The 18806-nt window shown below is 45.6% G+C and overlaps 1 protein-coding gene across 11 annotated transcripts in view; it reads right to left on the reverse strand.

Annotated features, from left to right (window-relative positions):
- The window catches only part of ppargc1a (peroxisome proliferator-activated receptor gamma, coactivator 1 alpha), a 251163-nt gene that overhangs the window by 15097 nt on the left and 217260 nt on the right, over positions 1-18806 (reverse strand). For 4 of the 11 annotated variants that reach the window (XM_061031321.1, XM_061031322.1, XM_061031324.1 and 1 more), the window contains exons 2-5: positions 18497-18676; positions 4182-4376; positions 3112-3237; positions 1722-2079 (exon numbers count right to left, since the gene is read on the reverse strand). In XM_061031321.1, the coding sequence (XP_060887304.1) occupies positions 1722-2079; positions 3112-3237; positions 4182-4376; positions 18497-18676 (859 nt within the window). Of the gene's footprint in view, positions 1-761; positions 2080-3111; positions 3238-4181; positions 4377-18496; positions 18677-18806 lie in introns of all 11 variants that reach the window. The other 7 variants (XM_061031317.1, XM_061031320.1, XM_061031316.1 and 4 more) reach the window with 4 other exon arrangements.

The raw sequence follows: 18806 nt of genomic DNA on the forward strand, positions 1-18806 counted from the left end.
CGCCCATCACTAAGTCTTTTTATTGACACTATTGCACAAAGCATATTTTAGTTTGACCCTGTTTTAACAATATACTGTCTATGGATAGACTATGTTAACTCTGTGAGGCAGGATGGAGTGATGGTGTGTGTTTCACAAGTGTCTAGACAAACATACCCCGCTCAAGACAACCAAATAGATTGAGATGGAATAAATACACAAAGAGACGATGCCACAAACAAGACACATGACAGTGGTTGAGCGCCTTCCTGGACAGTAAAAGTCATAATCGCATGCACCAACAGCAGAGGAGGGGGAAAAAAAGAAGGAAGAAAGGAGAGTCAAGGAAGCTTGTGCAGTTGCCCGAGGCTCAGGCCGACTTGTGGAAACGTGGCTTTTAGTAGCACTACGCTAAAAAGAGCAGCACCCGCGCTCTGGGTCTAAAAGAACAAATTCAGCACACTCAGCTCAATCAGCCAAAGATCGTTCAAGGGTCGACTTTTAGATACAAGGTGTAAAAATAGCAAGACAAAGCTCACCCCCTTTCCCACCCCCTCCTTTTTTTTTCAAAATGTCACTATATTTAGATTTTTTTTTAGACGCCTCCAGGACTAGGAGAAAGCATTGTCTAGCAGGCTGTTTGTTTTTGCCCTCAGAATGACTGTTAGATTCGGATTAGAATAGGGGTTAGTTGTGAAGTCAAACTGGGAAGTGGTTAAAGCAGGAGAGGGAGAAAAAGAGAGCAGAGATAAGGCCAGTGGGGGGGATGCAGTCATGATTACCTAACAACGGGTGGCCCTGGTCGTCGGGGTGCTCGCTCAGTGCCTGCATGTGTGGGTGCCCTTGCCCTTGTGTGATGCGGGTAGGGGCGGGCTCTGCAATTCTAGTATCTGGGAAGAGTGGGCTTGGTGGGCTCAGTGAGAGCGCCGCTGCGGGGCTGCCCGTGACATGGTCATCATCATCATCAACATCATCATCATCATCATGGTCAAGATCCTCCCCGTGGTTTAGCCACCCCAGATCTAGTCCAAAGCCCATGTCTAGTTCTGAGCCAGGCTGGCTAACCCAGCTCTTTAAGTCGAAGGCGAGAGGTGACAACAGGGACCCCAAGTCAGGCTTTTCAACTTGACTAACTGCCTGGTTTCTACACTCAGGGGTCCCTCCAAACTGTTCCTCCTCCACCTTTAAATCAGCATGGACAGGGCTCTCAGACCTCTTACCTGCTGATTTGCTGTGGGTACTGGGTAAAGGGGGGATCTTAAGTGGGGGTAAGTGGGCTCGATACTGAGCGGGCCTCTGTTTGGAGGTGAGCAGCTGGCTAAGTAAGGGGTGGCCCAGCTTCTCTTCCCTTTTTCTAATAGTCACTGTGATGTGCCTACGGGGTGCACGGCGGGCCCTACTACTATTACTACGGCCATGCCTGCCAAAGCCCTCGCTAGCCTGAGTGGCGCCCGCAGCCTCTCGGCAATGCTCACAGCTGTGACTCACCTCTCGGGGAGGGAGGGAATAAGAATGCATATACCTAATAAACCTAGCGGCGGCCAGGCGGCTCGCATCGCCTGGCGGCCTTCCTTCTTCACTGGGCGGCCCGTGCTCCAGTTTGGGGCGGGCATGGCCGCAGGTGGAGGTTCTGTGGCTGACAGGGATAGAAGCACCCTCTGACTCCTCCACCCCGTCATCGTGAGAGCAACGCTGCCACTTCCCAGCCCCAACACTACACTCGCCTGCAGCCCGGCTCTCACCTCGCTGGTGATGCTGCTGCGGCTGCTGCTGCTGCTGCTGCTGCTGCTGTTGAGATGGTACGGCTGACTTCTTCTTGCAGGTGGTGGAGGAGGAGGAAGAGGTGGAGGAGAGGGAGGAGAACGAGGAGGTAGAGGACGAGGATGGCGACGAGGAAGAGGATGAGGCGCCAAGACCCAGGCTACTCTTCTCTCTGCTACCGGCACCTCCCCAGGTGCTCTTGGCGTCGCTGGCTTTGGTGTGGAGCAGGATGTCATCTGTGGCTGTTAGGTATTTCAGCAGCTCAGTGCACGGCCGCCTCACCGGGCGGTTCTGTTGGCTGGAGCCCCCTTTTGCTTTGCCATTCCAGGGGCTCTCCATCTGTGCAAACGAGATACAGAGAGGGAGAGAGACTTTAGCTGCGCATGTAAAAAGTTTTTGGCCACTTTTGTTAGTATAGTTCAGCTGATCCAGTTTTGAGAAATGTTAAGTGCATAAATAAAGGTTGAAAGAAAGGGAGCCAGAGAGAGCGGCTAAAAGAGCGAGTCAGACAGCAGGAGTACAGCAGTTGCTGAGCAGTCTGGGAGGCGATGGAGGGAGTGCGGTCCGCCCATCATCTTAATTGCGTGGCCCCTCCGAGCACCAGCGTGCCACTCTGTATGTGCACCATGTCCTCCGGGAGTCCTCATTCGCTGTGCTCCAGAAACGGATGACTCAAAGGCACAGTATGAAAATAGACTGTGTGAGGAAGGTTGACACACTGCATGTGCAAACATTGTATGTACTAAACACACAAATCTGTGTCTCAAAATCAAGATTACAAGCTGTTTATGACACGGAACCTACAGTGTGTCACAATGTGGCATGAATACAAACATATTCATAAAGCTATGATACTTACAAGACTAACATTAATCCTAATCAACCCCACCCCTTTTGGAAAAATCCTTTGGAGAGCCATATAATGAGAACATCAAGTCTGATATTTTGATCTTGTCGTCTCAAGGCATCAATCTCGCCGCAAGAGTGCCTGTCGCTGTTTTCTTTCTTTTTTTTCAACAGGCACCATACCAAGGCGGATAAGTGGTGGAGCTAATGAGACAACGGTGCCGAAGCCTCGCCTGGAAAGCCCAACAGCAATCAGCCTGTTTTCATTACGAGAGGGCCCCCTGGGAGAGTCGACTAGAGCAGCAGTCTAACATCTTCTAAAGGCGGCCACCAAAACAAGAAAAGTGTGAGAGGGAAGGGAGAAAGAGCCAGAAACAAGAAGGAATATAAACAAACACTAACAAAAAATGTGTGTACACGAGTGGATCAGCATTAAGGCTATGCAAGTGCATGTTTTGTGTGTGTGTGTGTGTGTGTGTGTGTGTGTGTGTGTGTGTGTGTGTGTGTGTGTGTGTGTGTCCCTACCTTGACGACGGCAGGTGGTGGTCTGATCCGGTGGTTGCTGCTGGCTGCATGGTTCTGTGCCTTGCCACCTGTGTATTGATTATAGCTGAGCTGGGAGTTTGCGGGTGCCAGAAGGAGCTTCTTCAGCTGCAAACGGACCCAAACAGAATGTGGGGAAGAGAGGGTGAGTTATGCAAATTGCCATTGTCTTTCAATTAGACTTCCTATGCTTTGAAATTGCGGAGCCAGACACAAAACACGGCAGTTAGAACAGATAAAATTGCTGTAATGTTTCAACATTTGGAGTTTCTTCAGCTGAACACGATGAGACAGGGCAAGGTTTTCCTCCTGTGCAGGTGTTTTCATGTACACAAAGCCAGGCTTCTCCACTGTGATTGAATAAACACACTCGGGCATGTGGCTAAAGGTCATCTGGAAAGGACCGGCATGGAATAAAATGGACTATAACTGAACACAACATTTTAGGTCAAAGCCTTTAAGCCAAAGAAAGACCCAGATGGCTTGGTTATGTGTAAAAATAACAGCACAAAGGTAAGCTGACTTCTCATCAAGTGGCCTGTCTTTTTGCCAAAACGAAGAATCGGGCACAGGGGGATTAGTTGGGACCCACTGAGAGAAGACAAAATGAGATGGATTTCTTTTTTTCTGTACTTTCATTATGTGCCGGCTTGATTTCGGGGCTTGTGGCACTGTGTCAACGGCAGTTGGCCCCAACACAATGTTGGTATCATTGAATTGGCGCCACAATAGCACTGTTATGTAATTAGCGCTAAGCAGCGAACGCATTGATCCATTCCATTTCCTCCCCTCCTCTCTGCATCTGTATGTCTGCACGCTTTTATTCGACATATTGTGAACAAATTGTGGTGAATATGGCACTGCCAAATACACAAGTCTCAGAGACAAATGGTCACTTATGGTGCCCATTTTTGTTACCGAGTATTTGCTAGTGTTAGCAACGGACTGGCAGGAAAGCAACAGTGTGGTAAAGGTCGGAGGACTTGTCTCAGGAATAGCATTATGACCCCGGAGTGGTGTTGATTGGAGAATCTAAAGAGGGGAGAGCTTACCAGGGAAGGCTCCTCAGGCTCTGGGGTGCGCGGCGAGCCGTCGGGGGAGGAGGGACAGCTTCGGTCACTGGCATTGGTCACGTCCCCATCTGCCAGGGCCTCAAACGAAGGCAATCCGTCCTCATCCACCGGGATGCTGTCCAGTGTCTCTGTAAGCACTGCCAGCAAGTTGGCCTCATTTTCTTCATCTATCTTCTTAGGAGGGGGAACAGGGGGGAAGTCGGAAACAGAAAAATAGAGAGATGGGGAAAATAGGACATTTTAGTCAGAAAAAGTTGCATGTCTTTTTTTTTTTTCCAGCAAAGTTAAGGTAGGTGGGTGGTTGCATGCAAGCTTTCATTGTTAATAGAGTGGGAAGTTTTTTTCTCAATTTCTCCACAGCCGCAGAGCTGGCTCTATTTTGGCAGCCTTTTAAAAAAAAACAAAATTCTCTCCCTGTGCAAGTGAGTCAAGGCTGTCACTCATATTTTAAGCATGCAGCTTACTGGACCAAAATAATATCTCCCCCAAGAAACCCATTACCAAGGCTGACAAGTAGCAAGTATCTAGGGAAGGCGAGGACAGGTTGGGGTGTGTTGTGGTATGGAGCGGTTTGGGGGGGGGGGGGTAAAGGAAACAATGAGCAGAAGTTGACTCCACTCTCTCTTCCCCAACAGAATCGCGAGATGATTGACTCGCTCACAAGATGTTTGAGAGCAATCCGCAGATATAGCAAATTACCACTCCCCAAAACTACATAAACGTGATATATTTACACTGTTAGCATGACAGCTGATGTTTGCAATGGGCGGGAAGTTAGCATCAACATATCATGAGACATGAAGCTTTTTCTTGCCACTATGATTGTCTTTGATGTTGCAGAGGAGTTGTTTGCAGGTGGCAGTTTAATAGTAGAGATTATGTAAAAAAAAACACTGAATTTACAGAGATGGGTGTTGGGGAAAACGGGAGTGCTAACTAGCATCACAGGAGATTTACTCAGAATAATAACTATAAATATGGATAAGAAAAACAAAAACATGAATATAAATATATATACCAAGAGTGAGCGGAATTCAGCTTATTTGTGTGCTGGGAGAAATGACAGCAGGAAGTGTAAGTTCCAGTGCCATTAAAGCCCATGGGACTTTAAGACAGTGGAAAGATAAACAGTGTCATCACCCGAGGATATTCTGTGGCTAGCCCAACAAGAACAAATCCCTTAATGCACATGGCAGGATTCTTATTCTCGCCTAGGCAAGATGCCATCATTACACCAATGGCACCATTAACCTCTCAGATATCAGACAAATACGCCTCAGAAGACTCAAATTCCAACAAGCACGAAATATGCCCACCCACCATGGCTGGCCCTTTTTGAAAAGGTTTGTCTACCAACATCAAAGCAGCCGTTTAATTCCTTACCCTTCCAATTTTAATTTCTAATCTTGGACATCCAGATAGCTAGCTAACAGTGAGGAAATGTTAATCTGATGGTTATTGAGTAGATTTTCTCCTAACAACAAGAGCACTCAGTCATTATTAAAAAATGATAAAGGAGACATATTTCACAGAGATAACACAACGTAGACTGGGGCCATGCTGCACTGGCAGGCATACGCCTTGCAGGAAATTGCTCTGTATGAGGTGGCATGCTGTTTAATTACTTGCAAGGAGCTTCAAATCCACTGTGCTGGAACCCTGTGCTGCTAAAATGTTCACCGTTTTCCAGCTTCCCAAGTTATTACCTGAGCGCTAAGCGGGTAGGTATTAATCCAGAGCCCTTTCTTAGGCCAAACATGCATCCTTTCATGAGAAATTGAAAGTAGGATCATTTTAGATTATCACAAATGAGTCCTTAATGAGTCAGCCATCTGTCTGGGTCCATCCTCACTCACTATCCAAGCAATGCTGTGCATGGGGAAGCTGTATTCACCTCCTTAGAGTGAATGTAACCCTGTACATTCCGTAGAAATTGCGGATTATGCCACTCTGTGACACTAGTTGCAATAAAAAGTGTAAGGGCTGTGCAGGCTTAATTATGTCATGGTTTGGGAAAGATTTTCAATCCTGTTTCAAAAAATCCTCAACCAATTGGCAAGCTCCCACAGGCACACTGTATCCCCCGAAGATAACCCAGAAGGGACTCTCTTATTCTGAAAGAGACACTTGTAAAACTCTGAGCAGTGCCGATCAGGCTGCAGACGCTGCTGCGGCTCTAGTGGAGGCACTCATGGGCCAAGTGGGGATTTTAGAAACTGGGGTAAAGAGCAGAGCACAGTGATCATTTCCACCCTGGAGAGAGCGTGATCTAATGCTCCTGTCCACGAGGGCGAGCTTTTTTCGATGTCAGTTTAATGACCACACTTTGCAGAGTGTCCGCACCAAAGTTCTTCTACTACAACTGACTCACTTGTTTATGTATAAATAAAACCCATCTCCGTGTGGGTGGACTTCAGGAGCTATGGCACCCAAAGGAGGCGATGCCTGGATAACCTGGCAACCTGCTGACGGACATGTCCACTTATATTGATTACTACAGCAGCTGCTGAGAGGAAAAGGGGGCAGGAAGAACAAAGCGAGAGAAGAGAAATTGTCTCTGTGGGAGCACTTTCTCGCCCATCCCGCTTAATGGACCTCACCGAATTAAAGAGATCTTAACAATCCTGGGCTAATTGTGGGATCACAATATATTAACCCTGCTTCAATTCTAAAGGGTGCCATTTTGTGACTGTTTTATTCCAAATGCTTCAATTAGCCATAAAACATGCTGGCAAGTGCTGGCAGAGCCTCTCTCGCCCCTCCTTCACCCCAGCTTTCCCCAAGTCAGAGAAAAGAAAGCCAACTCTGGTTGTTCATTATTAGGTGAGGCCCTTTTGTTATCAGGCACACTGTCTTTCAGCTTGTCCTTGCCTTTAACTCTTTTATTGAGTTCCACGGCGAGGCATTGTGTTCCAGGAGATACTATTCACACGGCTGATAACGGAAGGTGAAGGTGCTATTTTAAACAAACACCCAACTCTGCACGCCGGGGCAAATAGCCAAATTAAATTTGCTAATTGCTTCTTGAGGATTCCACGCTCCTGAGCAAATTTGCCAGGGATCAAATTTTAATGAACTTTTCGGGGCAATGCATCATTTACATGTTAAAAGGAATCCAATGTGTTGTGAAAGAGCCGGAATGATAGACCTGATCACTGAATAAGATGAAGTTTCAAGAGACTAAACAGTTATAACGGTTAACAGTTATAACGCTGTTATCTTCAAATGAGAGGCAGAACATGTGGCAGACTCTCTGAATGTGGGATGATAAAATATCTCCCATTAAATGGGTCATCTGGTATTTAAAGTACTGTTTATGCTCACTGTCTGCTCGCTCCTTACTTCTCTCTTTCTGCAGATAGAGAAATAGCATCCAGTTAGTTCAGACAGAAAACATTCTTAATAAATTGGGCGCCAAATTGCGTGGCGGGGTTAAATCTGTGCCTTGACAATTTAATTGCATTGCTTCATCTCAATCTTTTTCTCCCCCTCTCTGCTCTCTGCTCTGTCAGATTTCAAAAACATTCCCTTGGATGAGGTTAAGCGAGTAGCCAGACCTTCTAATCACGGCACAATCAGAAATGACGGGGGGGGTATGTGTGTGTGTGGGGGGGGAAGTTGGTATCAAGTCGTCACATCTCGACTCTGCCACGAAAAGCAGCCTCGGATTTGATAAACAAATAATGTCATTCTGTGTTATTACCCCCCGGCCCCCAGATTTCAGAGGAAATAAATCAACGTCAGGCTTGCCGTTAAGGCGTTAGTCAGGCCTGACACGTCGGCCGGTCACACAGGCACAACATATGGGAGCGGGGGAAGGAGGGAGGGAGGAGGGAGGCGGGTAGGGTGAAGGTACGGCACGATGCACGGCAGAGAGACAAATCATGGCAGCCGTCAGAGACGTCTGGTCATTTAGCATGAGCTTACTGAGATGGAGAGAGGGTGATTACGGCCTATACGGAGTGATGAAACCATACATAACACTGTTAAGTCCCTCTGTGTGTCTCTGTCTGGGTGTGTGTGGCAGCGATGAAACTATCTGATGGCGTTTTAAATCATAAAACTAAATGTTAAAGCTCTATTGTGGTCGGGCTGTGATTGGCTCTGCAGAGTGGAAGCTCCTGTCCTTTTTTTCAGTTTTCCAGTCAATATGGCAACGGCCAACAGTATATCTCCTTACTCATGATATGTACTTTCACCACTCAGGGTTTGGTTTATGGTTTATTTTAAGAGTTTACTCTGAAAAATGATCAAACTTGTACCCTCTAAATGCAGACAAGATTGTCCAGTCGAGCTGATTTTAGGCTTCTCCATCCGACTTAGCTATAATGCCACAACTGGCCTTGTGCTAATCCCTTCACACTGGCAGGAATACACTATTCTGTGCTCTCTGTTAAAACAAAAATGGCGGTCGTCTGACTGAAGAAGGAGCCCCGTTTCAGAGGCTGACAGTTTATATGCCAGATGTCCGTCTCAGTCGTGAAGGCTACGTGACTTATACATCATTGAGGAAGCGGTTCGACCCATCAGCGAGGACCAGAATGTGTGTGTGCAGAGATGATGCTTCTCCTGGGAACTATTTGAGACTGTTAGAGCACTATCAGATGAGCTGATGTGAGAGAGAGAGAGAGAGAGAGAGAGAGAGAGAGAGAGGGGGTAAAAAAGAGAAAGTGAGGAGAGGAGATATCTGTGTATTTGAGAGCCAGCCAAAGAGAGAGAGAGAGAACTGTTTTTACACATTCTGACACAGGCCAGATCCGATTGAGACACCAACCCAAGGGATGTGAGCTCTGTTGTTCTTTCTAGTTCTCAGTGGGGGGAAAAATCCCTTTGAGTGGTAACCCTACTGCTGCTGCTGGTGCTGAAACTAACCACCTGAACTCTGTGACACATCTGCTGAGATCAGCCAGCGCTGTCACATGCCTTCAGACCTACAAGGCCCTTTCTGTCTCACTTTGGGTCAGATTTCATTCAGATGGTTTTGAACCTTTGCACACACAAAAAAAAAAAAAAAAAAAAGATTTGCAATGGATCTCAGAGATCAAACCGCTCAAGAGAAAATGTAAAACTTATATTTGAAGGGAATTTCAATAAAATTATATTGTGAATTCCATCCAAACAGAACTGAAAATATTCACGCTCGTGTTCGTAGGATGTCATTTTATTTGAATGATTTTATTTGTAAAGGGACCATGTACAGTTTCAACATAAATGTTGCCTTGTTATGTGTTGTATCAGAGTTAGCTGAGAGCTAATTTACATCCACAGTCCCTTGGTAACTAATTATTATTTCAATTATCAATGAATTGATTAATGCTCAATAAAAAGTACTCGCACAATCACAGAAACCAACCGTTTTCTAAGCGTTTGACTCTTATTGACCCTCATTAATGAAAAAAGCAACAAATCCTCACATTTATGAAGCATGAATGAGCAAGTATTCCAGATTTTTGATTGACAAATAACAGAAATCCGCTGACTTATTGTCTTTCTAATGATTACATGACTTTTGCTCTCAATTAAAGAAAACTTTTGAAATCACTGAAGACGCTGAATGCAGAAAATGTATGAAATATTTTCTTCAAAAATGGCAAAACTATTTTTTATAAAGGATTCATCGATTAATCATTGCAGCTCTTTTCCAATTGTTTCACACTCATTCCTTTTGAGCTATGGAAACAACTGATAGGATCAGGGGGGGGTTCTGTGGCCCCTGGTGGAGCCTCCCCATCCACAGTCCTGCACCAAGCTGCTGTTGTTTTCCTTCAACAGCCGTCCAACAGATGGTCCAAGCAAACGTTTGCTAACACCACAGAATCGCACGCCATCATAATGATTGGACACTCACTCTTTTGTTTTGGCAGCTACTTCCCAATCGGCTTGGCATGAGGAGGCACTGATTGCTGTGATTGCTCTGACTTTGACGGTCACAGCAGGAGGAGTAGGAGAAAAGAAGAAGTGATTTGGAGGCTCAAAATAAGGAATATTCAGCTAGATCAAGAAATGGGGTGAGGAATGGTGCTTCCCTCGGCTCTTTTTTTTCGCCTAATGGCATGCAAATAGCTATTTGCTTAAGTCGGCAGCTCTGAATGTGCATCACTAAGCAAGGGGCCTTTGAACATGCTGTTACACTGTTGATAATGTGCTGGAGGAACACAGGGAGGGGGACTGAGCACGTGCAGAGGGAGGCAGAAAAAAAGAAGCACAGACTGCTTCCCATGTTCATTTTTCTAACTGGACAGTGCCACATTTCCTGGCTGGAATGTAAATCTGCCATCAGCAGTCAAGCGCAGCTATCAATAAAACAATTACACACACACAGGAGGCTGTGTTTTGACATTTTTGACATTTACATAGATTTGCAAGGGGAGCAGAATGGACCACAACTTCTTTTTCTTTGCACAGAGGACTCAATGTTATTATCTGCCGATGACACCACCTTTACACACTTTACAGCCACACGCACACGTACACCTGCACACAAAATGCAGCTCCTGACCTTTCAGGCCCTGCCAAGCCCATCGAGGGTTTTGTGGCGTTTCATTTGTCACAGTAATGTCTTCCTCGGAAAGATGCCAGCGCAAGGAGAGCCAGGGCACAGTGGACAAGATATAGTGGTCTTCAGTGTTTCAAACAAAAGGGAGCGCTTCTGTGTCATTGTCCCATTCTACATCTTTGTGTGCATGTGTTTGTGTGTATGAAGAGGGGACGCAATATCACAAATTTATGGTAATTGAAATGGCAGAATCTTTTGGGGGGAAATGCAGTCAATTTGATTCTGCAGCAAAAAAAGGTCACCCTATTCAATTTGCACCTGATGGCGTACGTGGTGCGACAGGGAAACACCTGAAAGCAAACGATCTTATCAAGGCCTCACAGGCTTCACCACTTACCCGCTGCATAAAAGCTATTTGCTGATTACTAAATAAACGCATTATCTTTTACCTTGACTTCTGCTGTGTGCGCAAGTGTGTGCAGCGCCGCTCCGCTCCTGGATCCAGGTAGCAGGAAGCGTCTGCGGTGTCAAATCCTCGTGCCAGTCGTGACTTTGTGAGCGCTTTATCAGGGCAGTTTTCTTCTTTCATATGTGTATGGGCTGCACGTGTAGCAGCAGTGGTCAAACATGCAGGACTTCACAAGCCGCTGCGAGTCGTGTTCGGGATGCGCCTATCTTTACAAGTAAATAAATGAAAACACATCAAAGGAAGTGTGCACTCGAGTCGATACAATCCTCAGTGCTGATGTAAGGCTGAAAGGACGACGGGGGCATGAAAGTGTTTCTTTGTAACTTCAACATCCAATGCTGTGCTGTTTTTTTCATCTTAATCTAGGATCTATTCCCTGTGGAATACTGATCATGTCACCCTTAGTTTGAATAAGATATGTGTAGCTTAGCATTCCTGTTACACCTACCCATAAAAAGAATGATCAGTTTGTTGATGGTTTCATAAGAAACATCTCGACATATCAGTTAAAAGACTGACATGTAAAAAGCTAATTTATCAAGATCAAACATGTAGTAGTTGGCGAAAGCCGTGTTAATCAGCTGGTTAAAGATTAACCTGAATTCTAAAGTGTATTTTTCAGAATGGTGTCCATGAGGCTAAAGAGCCAACTTTTGCCATGCTGCTGTTCTTAGCTTTGTCGCTTTGGGTTAGCTTTAGTGATACAGAGCTCAGTTTAATGTAAAGTAGCTGATAGATTAGCTCAGAACATTATATGGTGTGCAAGCACAAATGACTGAGTTTTTTAAACTTCTGTCTTTTTGGAGCAAAACTTACAGGCTTCCTTTTATTCTGCAACACATCGTGTACTAATATCCCAGAAGTTTGAAAAAGGAGAGCACAACCATGCTTTCTATCTGGTGTTACCAAGTGTCTGTAAAAGCTTCTGCTTCCAGTTTAAACTTGGGAGCCACTGATTGGGCAGCAAGTGAGTCATCCAAGCATCCAGTCACTCATGCATCAGCAGAGCCTCGGAGAGCCTCTTGAACTATTTGAGGCCTGTGCAGACTTAAATGCTTCAGGGGGGAAATAAGCTGAAGCTATAAGCATGCAGTGCACATCATAAAGCTTAGTTAGAATGGGGAGGGTTTTTTTTCTGCATGGTTGACAAAGCTCTTAAAAAAGTACTGGGGGGGAGAAACTGGTCCTTCACATGTAGTCTGCAGTGCACACTGCCTAAGATGTGCTAAAACCAAATTAACTAAATTATGAAGCATCCACAAATTAAAGAGACTCAAAGGAGGCACTTAAGACTTGGACGTTTTTAACTAGTGCTTTTTTGTCTGATTAAAAAAGCATCATGTCTCTCTTGGAGGAGAAAGTCCTACCTCAACTTTACTGTACTTAACGAACATGGTTATGCATCTTTACAGAAAGCTCATATGAGCTAACGTAAGCTAGTTTGCACCAGCAGATGTTTTTTTCTGTCCCAACGTGTTACATCCTTGCTGCAGTAATGTCAAAGTGTGTTTGATGACATCATTGTTGGGTAAGGCTATAGATGCAAACCTGCAACAACCGCCATAATAAGGGCAAAACTTGAAAATCTGTCAACCTAATGGGGCAGTGAAACATATTTGCAGCCTGGACCTTAGTTACTCTTTATTATCTGCAAACCAGTCCCAAAAATGTATTATTGTGTGTGCATAGTAAAGCTAAAAGACATTATTTTGCGTCTAAATAATGAATAAGGGTTCAAAAATAACAACCATTTCTAGCAGCTGTGTTCCAAACACACAGATTGACAGAATTTGGCAAACCACCAAAGCAGGGGGGCTACTGCCAAGACCTCTGCCACAACTGGACATGTTGGCATAGAACACACACACATTTACACGGACACACTTGGGATCGATTGGCCTTTCCTGGAGAGGGGAAGCAGCCTATCGCCCAAGACTGATAACGCTTCACCATGAATCACGGCACCCACTGATTGAAGGCTTTTTCTCTCCATCTCTCTCTCTCTCTCTCTCTCTCTGTCTGTCGAGGTTTCCCCTTTTGTCTCTTATTCAAACTGTTTTCTCACTTCTGGCTATCACTTTCACTCTTTCCTTTGTTCCCGTCTCCCTGTCACTCTTTGATCAATTCTTTTCATGTCTATGCAAACACAATCTTGCACTTCCTCTGCCTTTTTTTTTGGGTTGCATAAATCCAAGGCATTCAAAGCACGCTATAGGAATTCACTGTTTACACCTTCCTCCCACTACAAAGTGTACATTAATAAATCATGGAAGGAAGACCGGTGTTATAGCGTCGCATTGTTGCCATGTGTTGCCATGTGTGTGAAAGTATGAGTTGGGCTGTGGGTGGGGGGGGGGGGGTTGGGAGAGGGGGGATTATTGGCTTAGTGTTTTGGCCAGGTTTAAGTGAAACAGCCCTGAAAGGCTCTTAGTGGAGATTACCCCACGTACTAAAAATAGCTATTCCTGCCCAATACACACATGAGCGCTAAAAAGAGCTATAAAAGTGTTGTGTCTAGCCAGAAAATACCACTATCTGATCTTTGTATAGGGTGTCTCAATTACGCAAAGACTCTCACACACACACACACACACACACACACACACACACACACACACACACACACACACACACACTTACACATGTGTGGCTTCAAAGTGATGAGAGAGACGGGTATCCACTCGGGGCAAGGGATCAGCTGGGGCAAGAACACCAAACCATGCCTCAATCAGCAGCAGGGGCCCGTTGGGAACGTGGGGTTGAGTGTGTGTGTGTGTGTGTGTGTGTGTGTGTGTGTGTGTGTGTGTGGGAGAGAGAGGGTGAGAAAGGGAGAGGGAAAAAGAGGTAGACAGGCAGCCAAGCAGCCACCACCACAACCAAAAGATGTTTCCTTGCTCTTTTTCCAAAAAATCCCTGAGGGGACTATTTTTTGGCCACATACGCCCACTGTGTCTCCCCCCCCTCCCTTTCCTTCTTCAAGAAGCAATTGTTGGAGGCCAGAATATATTTGTTTTGCTGCTGCAGCTTCAACATCCCCATCAGCCAGGAACAAATGCCTTCCCTTGGGAGCTAAAAAAGACAGAGGGAAGAAGGGAGGAAGAGAAGGGATGGCAGAGAGGGTTGCAGGACGGGCAGGCGGGCGGCTTGAGAGCTCTTGTTGTGGAGTGGATCTGACAGACGCTCCAAGATGACACAGGCTTGGACAGCCCAAGTCTGCATCTCTGCGCGGTACGCCTGCGCCTACTTGTCTGCGCTCGCTCTCATTTGTGTGTCTTGAAACAGCACAGCCGCGGGTGTGAGAGGCGCGGTTCGCCTGGAGTTGGACAGTGATGGAGGATTTCTCCCATCAGACAGTGCAAACAATGTATCAGCACTGTAAAAACTGAAGGCGGAACTCGAGATGAGGACAGTGTGGTGTATTCTAATAAGACTCACTTGAGAAAATCATATTATACAGTGGAGTATGATAATTCATACACCCTTTGCTGGAGCGGTGAACTGGTGCGGGTGGTGTACTCTCAAATGTCAGCATAAATTTGCAAAATAAACGCAATCGGCATTCAGCAGGGAGTAGGAACAGGGACAATAAGGGTCTCTGCTGTCTTGTGTGTGTGTGTGTATGTGTTTGTGTGTGTGTGGGCGTGACAATTCCTCTCAGAGGGTCTGTGACTTGTTTCAGCTCACGGGAGCGCCTATCGCCCAACAAGTGTGTGTGTGAGCTAATCTAGGCTTACACGTGTTTTCAGGGGGAAGGAAGGAGGCTGCTTGAGGAAAAAACATTTCATCGCAGCATGTTTTATCAAAGCCTTTCCAAAGATGACCCAATCAATGTAATCTGCCTTTGCTTAAGAATAAGCGCCTGAGCATCTGTCCAAAAAGTCGCAAACAAGCAACACAAAGCGGGCATAATGCCTTTGCAAAATCGAATCCCACACACACACACACACACCGTGCATGCTGTTGGAGTGATAAAAAGAGTTGAAATGAATGACAGGGAACACATATGTCAGCCCATGTTCTAGTGCATTATCTGAGTAATGCTTTAAGCCTTGGCATCTTATTTTACTACCTGCAAAGCCCACAACCTTTTACGTCCAATCCATGGGGTTTGATTTTAGCTGGCACAAGTCCCAGCTTCTCCTGCTCTATAAGTTTGTTTCCTTCACTTCCCATCTGTCACTACGTATGTCCGTCTTTTCTGTCTCTCTGCGTCTCCTTCTGTTTCACTTTTGTCTACCTGCCTATGCCCCTTCCTCCCGTCCACGTACGTCGCCTTGCACAAATACTCACCCCTTGGATTTTCCATTTCACAGTGTAACAACCAGAATATCAAGGAGACGTTCTTCTTATTATTTGATAAAGAACAAAAGCAGACAACTGTTGGATGCACTACTTAACCTGAAGTCCTCTGGTTGCACCGTATCTTATCTTAATACAATTTAAATGCAGTCCCACTTTATCTACTTCAAGTTATGGATTCATTTATGCTGAAAGTAAAACTCCAATAAAATCCATTTTCATTCAAGTTGTAAGAGAAAAACTTCTTGAAAATTTGAAAGGGAATGTTTGAATTCTAGGTTAACCCAGTGTAAATATTCCTGTATCACCTTGACTTACCAAACCTACAACTTCAATGTGTCTTCCTTTGTACACACGTAATATGACGTAATGCCACATCCCACTGCCACCGCCATTGGCGATGTCAACATTGGAATCTGAAGAAGCCAAAACCAACAAGACACATTTCCATCAATCAAACACATTAAAGGCTGAACACGAAATCTAAGTGGAGTCCTGCAGTTAAAAAGACATCGGTCACACTTCTGGTGCTGTTATCTTTGGCAGTACATCGGGATCTCATTGGAGTAACCACCCCTTAACAACCACGGCCTAAAATAGACTGTGGACTTTCACGGTCGGTCCGTTTTTAAAGAGGTGTCAAACACCCAGTGCCAGGGGACATCGCTGTTGTGTGGTTCAAGAGGGGAGGGTTTGTGGTGTATCATTCTTCACATTACGTGTCGGGGACAGTTGGGACAGTGGCAGGGAATGGAGCAAGAGTCCAGCCAGGGGACAGCTTGTGATCTCAGACTGCATGCTGCTCTCAGAACAGCACACACATACAGAGAAAGAATACACTGAACAGGAACGGATTTATACACACACTTAACACTGCTTATATAGAGTGTAAACAAACGCCATCGCCCCTTTAATTGTCAAATACGACTTTCTCTGATGTGACAACTACGACTTTAACTGTACAACCATGTCAAAAGTCTGTTCACTCATTTGCTACTGTCTGTCACACAGACCTGCAGCCTCAATAAAAGCCCTGGTGCATGAAAAACAACAGGAGGTGTTTGCTTTTCTCTCTGAGCTGCAAATCATTTCAACAGTTGACTTACTTGAACTAACGAAAGCCGGTTCAAACTTCCAGGCAGCGTGTTGTTTGATGGGGACTTTTAAAAGTGGGGCCTCCGTGTGACAGCTGCACACAGCTGTTACACATGTAACTCAAGGCTGCTCTGATAAACCTGTTCTTCTTCAAACACATGCCGATTTTAAAAAGGGGATGTTTGAGCAAGACAACACAGAATACACTCTCAAGATTTAGGGTGAACATTAATTAACATGTTCTATAATCTCTGCACATTTGATTGGATGCTTCTCTGCCCTGTTAGAGGCCAATCAGGGGGGGGTTGTAGGAAGTACAGCTGCAGCCACAGCTTTCTGATCCTTGCCGAGCGGCAAACTTTCCCCTGTCAGATTAAGTAGGATTAGCCGGGTCCTGCTGTATGATGAACTGAGCACTTCATATGGTGACTTGGAACTTTCCAAAGAAGGAAAGAAAAAAAAATCCTTGGTCAGGGAAATGCATTTTCTTTTCGTTTTTTTTTTTTGGTTTGAAACCCACAGCTCACAGCTTGATTAGAAGCCTCTCCGTTTCTTTAGCATAGCACAAAAGCTGCGGGCTTGTTGAGTGTGTGAAAACATCTCACGCAATCTGCAATGTACAGAAATGTTGTGGATGCAGACACGTGCGCTGTTTTCTAGAAGCATTTACCCTTGCAAGTATACAAAAAACGACCATATAGGAAGTCGCACACAGCGTCTTCCTCAGAGCGCCTTCCCTCAGCAGGGTTGGTGCTAGGTTCCATTGTTTTGTTTTTTTTCCCATCACACACTCACACGAGCACATGCATACTCTCTCATCGGTATTTTTATCCATCCCCAGAGCCGCTCTGTGGCTGCAAGCCATATCACTCTCAGACGACAGAGGAGCCTCGGTCACACCAGCTAGTACTTAAGCCCCCCACCCCCACATCCTTTCCGTGTGTGTTTGTGTGCATGAGAATGTGTGTGTGTGTGTGTGTGTGTGTGTGTGTGTGTGTGTGTGTGTGTGTGTGTGTGTGTGTGTGTGTGTGTGTGTGTATGTGTGTGCCTTTGTGTGTGTGTATTGGGGTGGTCCACAGAGGTACAATGTAAGTGTAAGAGATTCTGAAAAAAGGTGGCGGTGGTAGGGAAGAGGTCAAACGTGGAAAGAATTTAGTCTCTTGTCAACTGTTGCCTGCAAGACCAGTGAAAAAAGCACACACACATACACACACGACACAGACCCTGAAAAACGTGACTACATGACAGGGCAATCCACACAACCGCACACACACACATACACACACACACACGCACACACACACTGAAGGCTACTCAGACAGGGTTTTTCCTCCTGAGGCAAGGCTAAAGCATCCAATCTCAGTCTTTCTTGTCTATCTCTGGCACTGATAAAGGCTTATAATGAACTGGGGACTGGAACTCAGTCCCAAGACCGATGGCTTTATGGCCCCGGCCAGATCATCACCCTCTGTGGACTTCGTTTGTCACCGGGTGAGAACAGAAAAGACATGGAAAGAGAGGTTAGAGAAAGAGAGAGGGGGCAAAGATTAAAGTTTTACACGTCAACCTTTGAGAAGTGTTTTGCAATACAGCTGCTGTGCACTTACTCTGCGTAGGAATAAACGCTCAAAGTTTTGATAAGGGAGCCTTCCGTGGCGGCCAGGATCCAAAAAGGGGACAAAGGTCCCTCCTGTGCTTATCACGTTATCTCTCCTTTTTGTACTTCGGAGCAATGTAAAAGCGTGTTTGTAAACCGGTAACTGTCGTACATTTTGTTTGGCTCGCGTTCAGGTGTGTAGATAGTGTGTTGTATTATTCCAGCCCACGCCGTGACCCCTGGGAGACTATGAAGAAATAACTGTGCAAAGATGTTCCAAAGGACCACAACGCTTTTAGAAAGCACACATGTGATATAAAACAAAGATGCTTTCTTACCTCAAAAAGATTGGATGCCTCGTTGCCATACTGGGTGGAAATGATCTCTGATTGGTCGCTGTACCATTTGAGGCCACCCAGGAAGCTGTCTGCGTCTAAGTCACTGACATCCAGCTCTGAGAGGTCAAGTTCAGGGAGGTCTGGGCAGAGGGGCTGGTCTTCACCAACCAAGGCAGCACACTGGAAGGAAAAGAGACAAAAATTACATCTCTTTCATATGCAAATTAGACTCTGGTTACTTCGTGCCAAGTGTGAAAACAATGGAGGAAATCTGGACAGGAGTCAGAAATTGTGTTGAAACGAGTCCCAA

Source organism: Labrus mixtus, chromosome 23 (genome assembly GCF_963584025.1).
Source record: "Labrus mixtus chromosome 23, fLabMix1.1, whole genome shotgun sequence".
Taxonomy (NCBI): domain Eukaryota; kingdom Metazoa; phylum Chordata; class Actinopteri; order Labriformes; family Labridae; genus Labrus; species Labrus mixtus.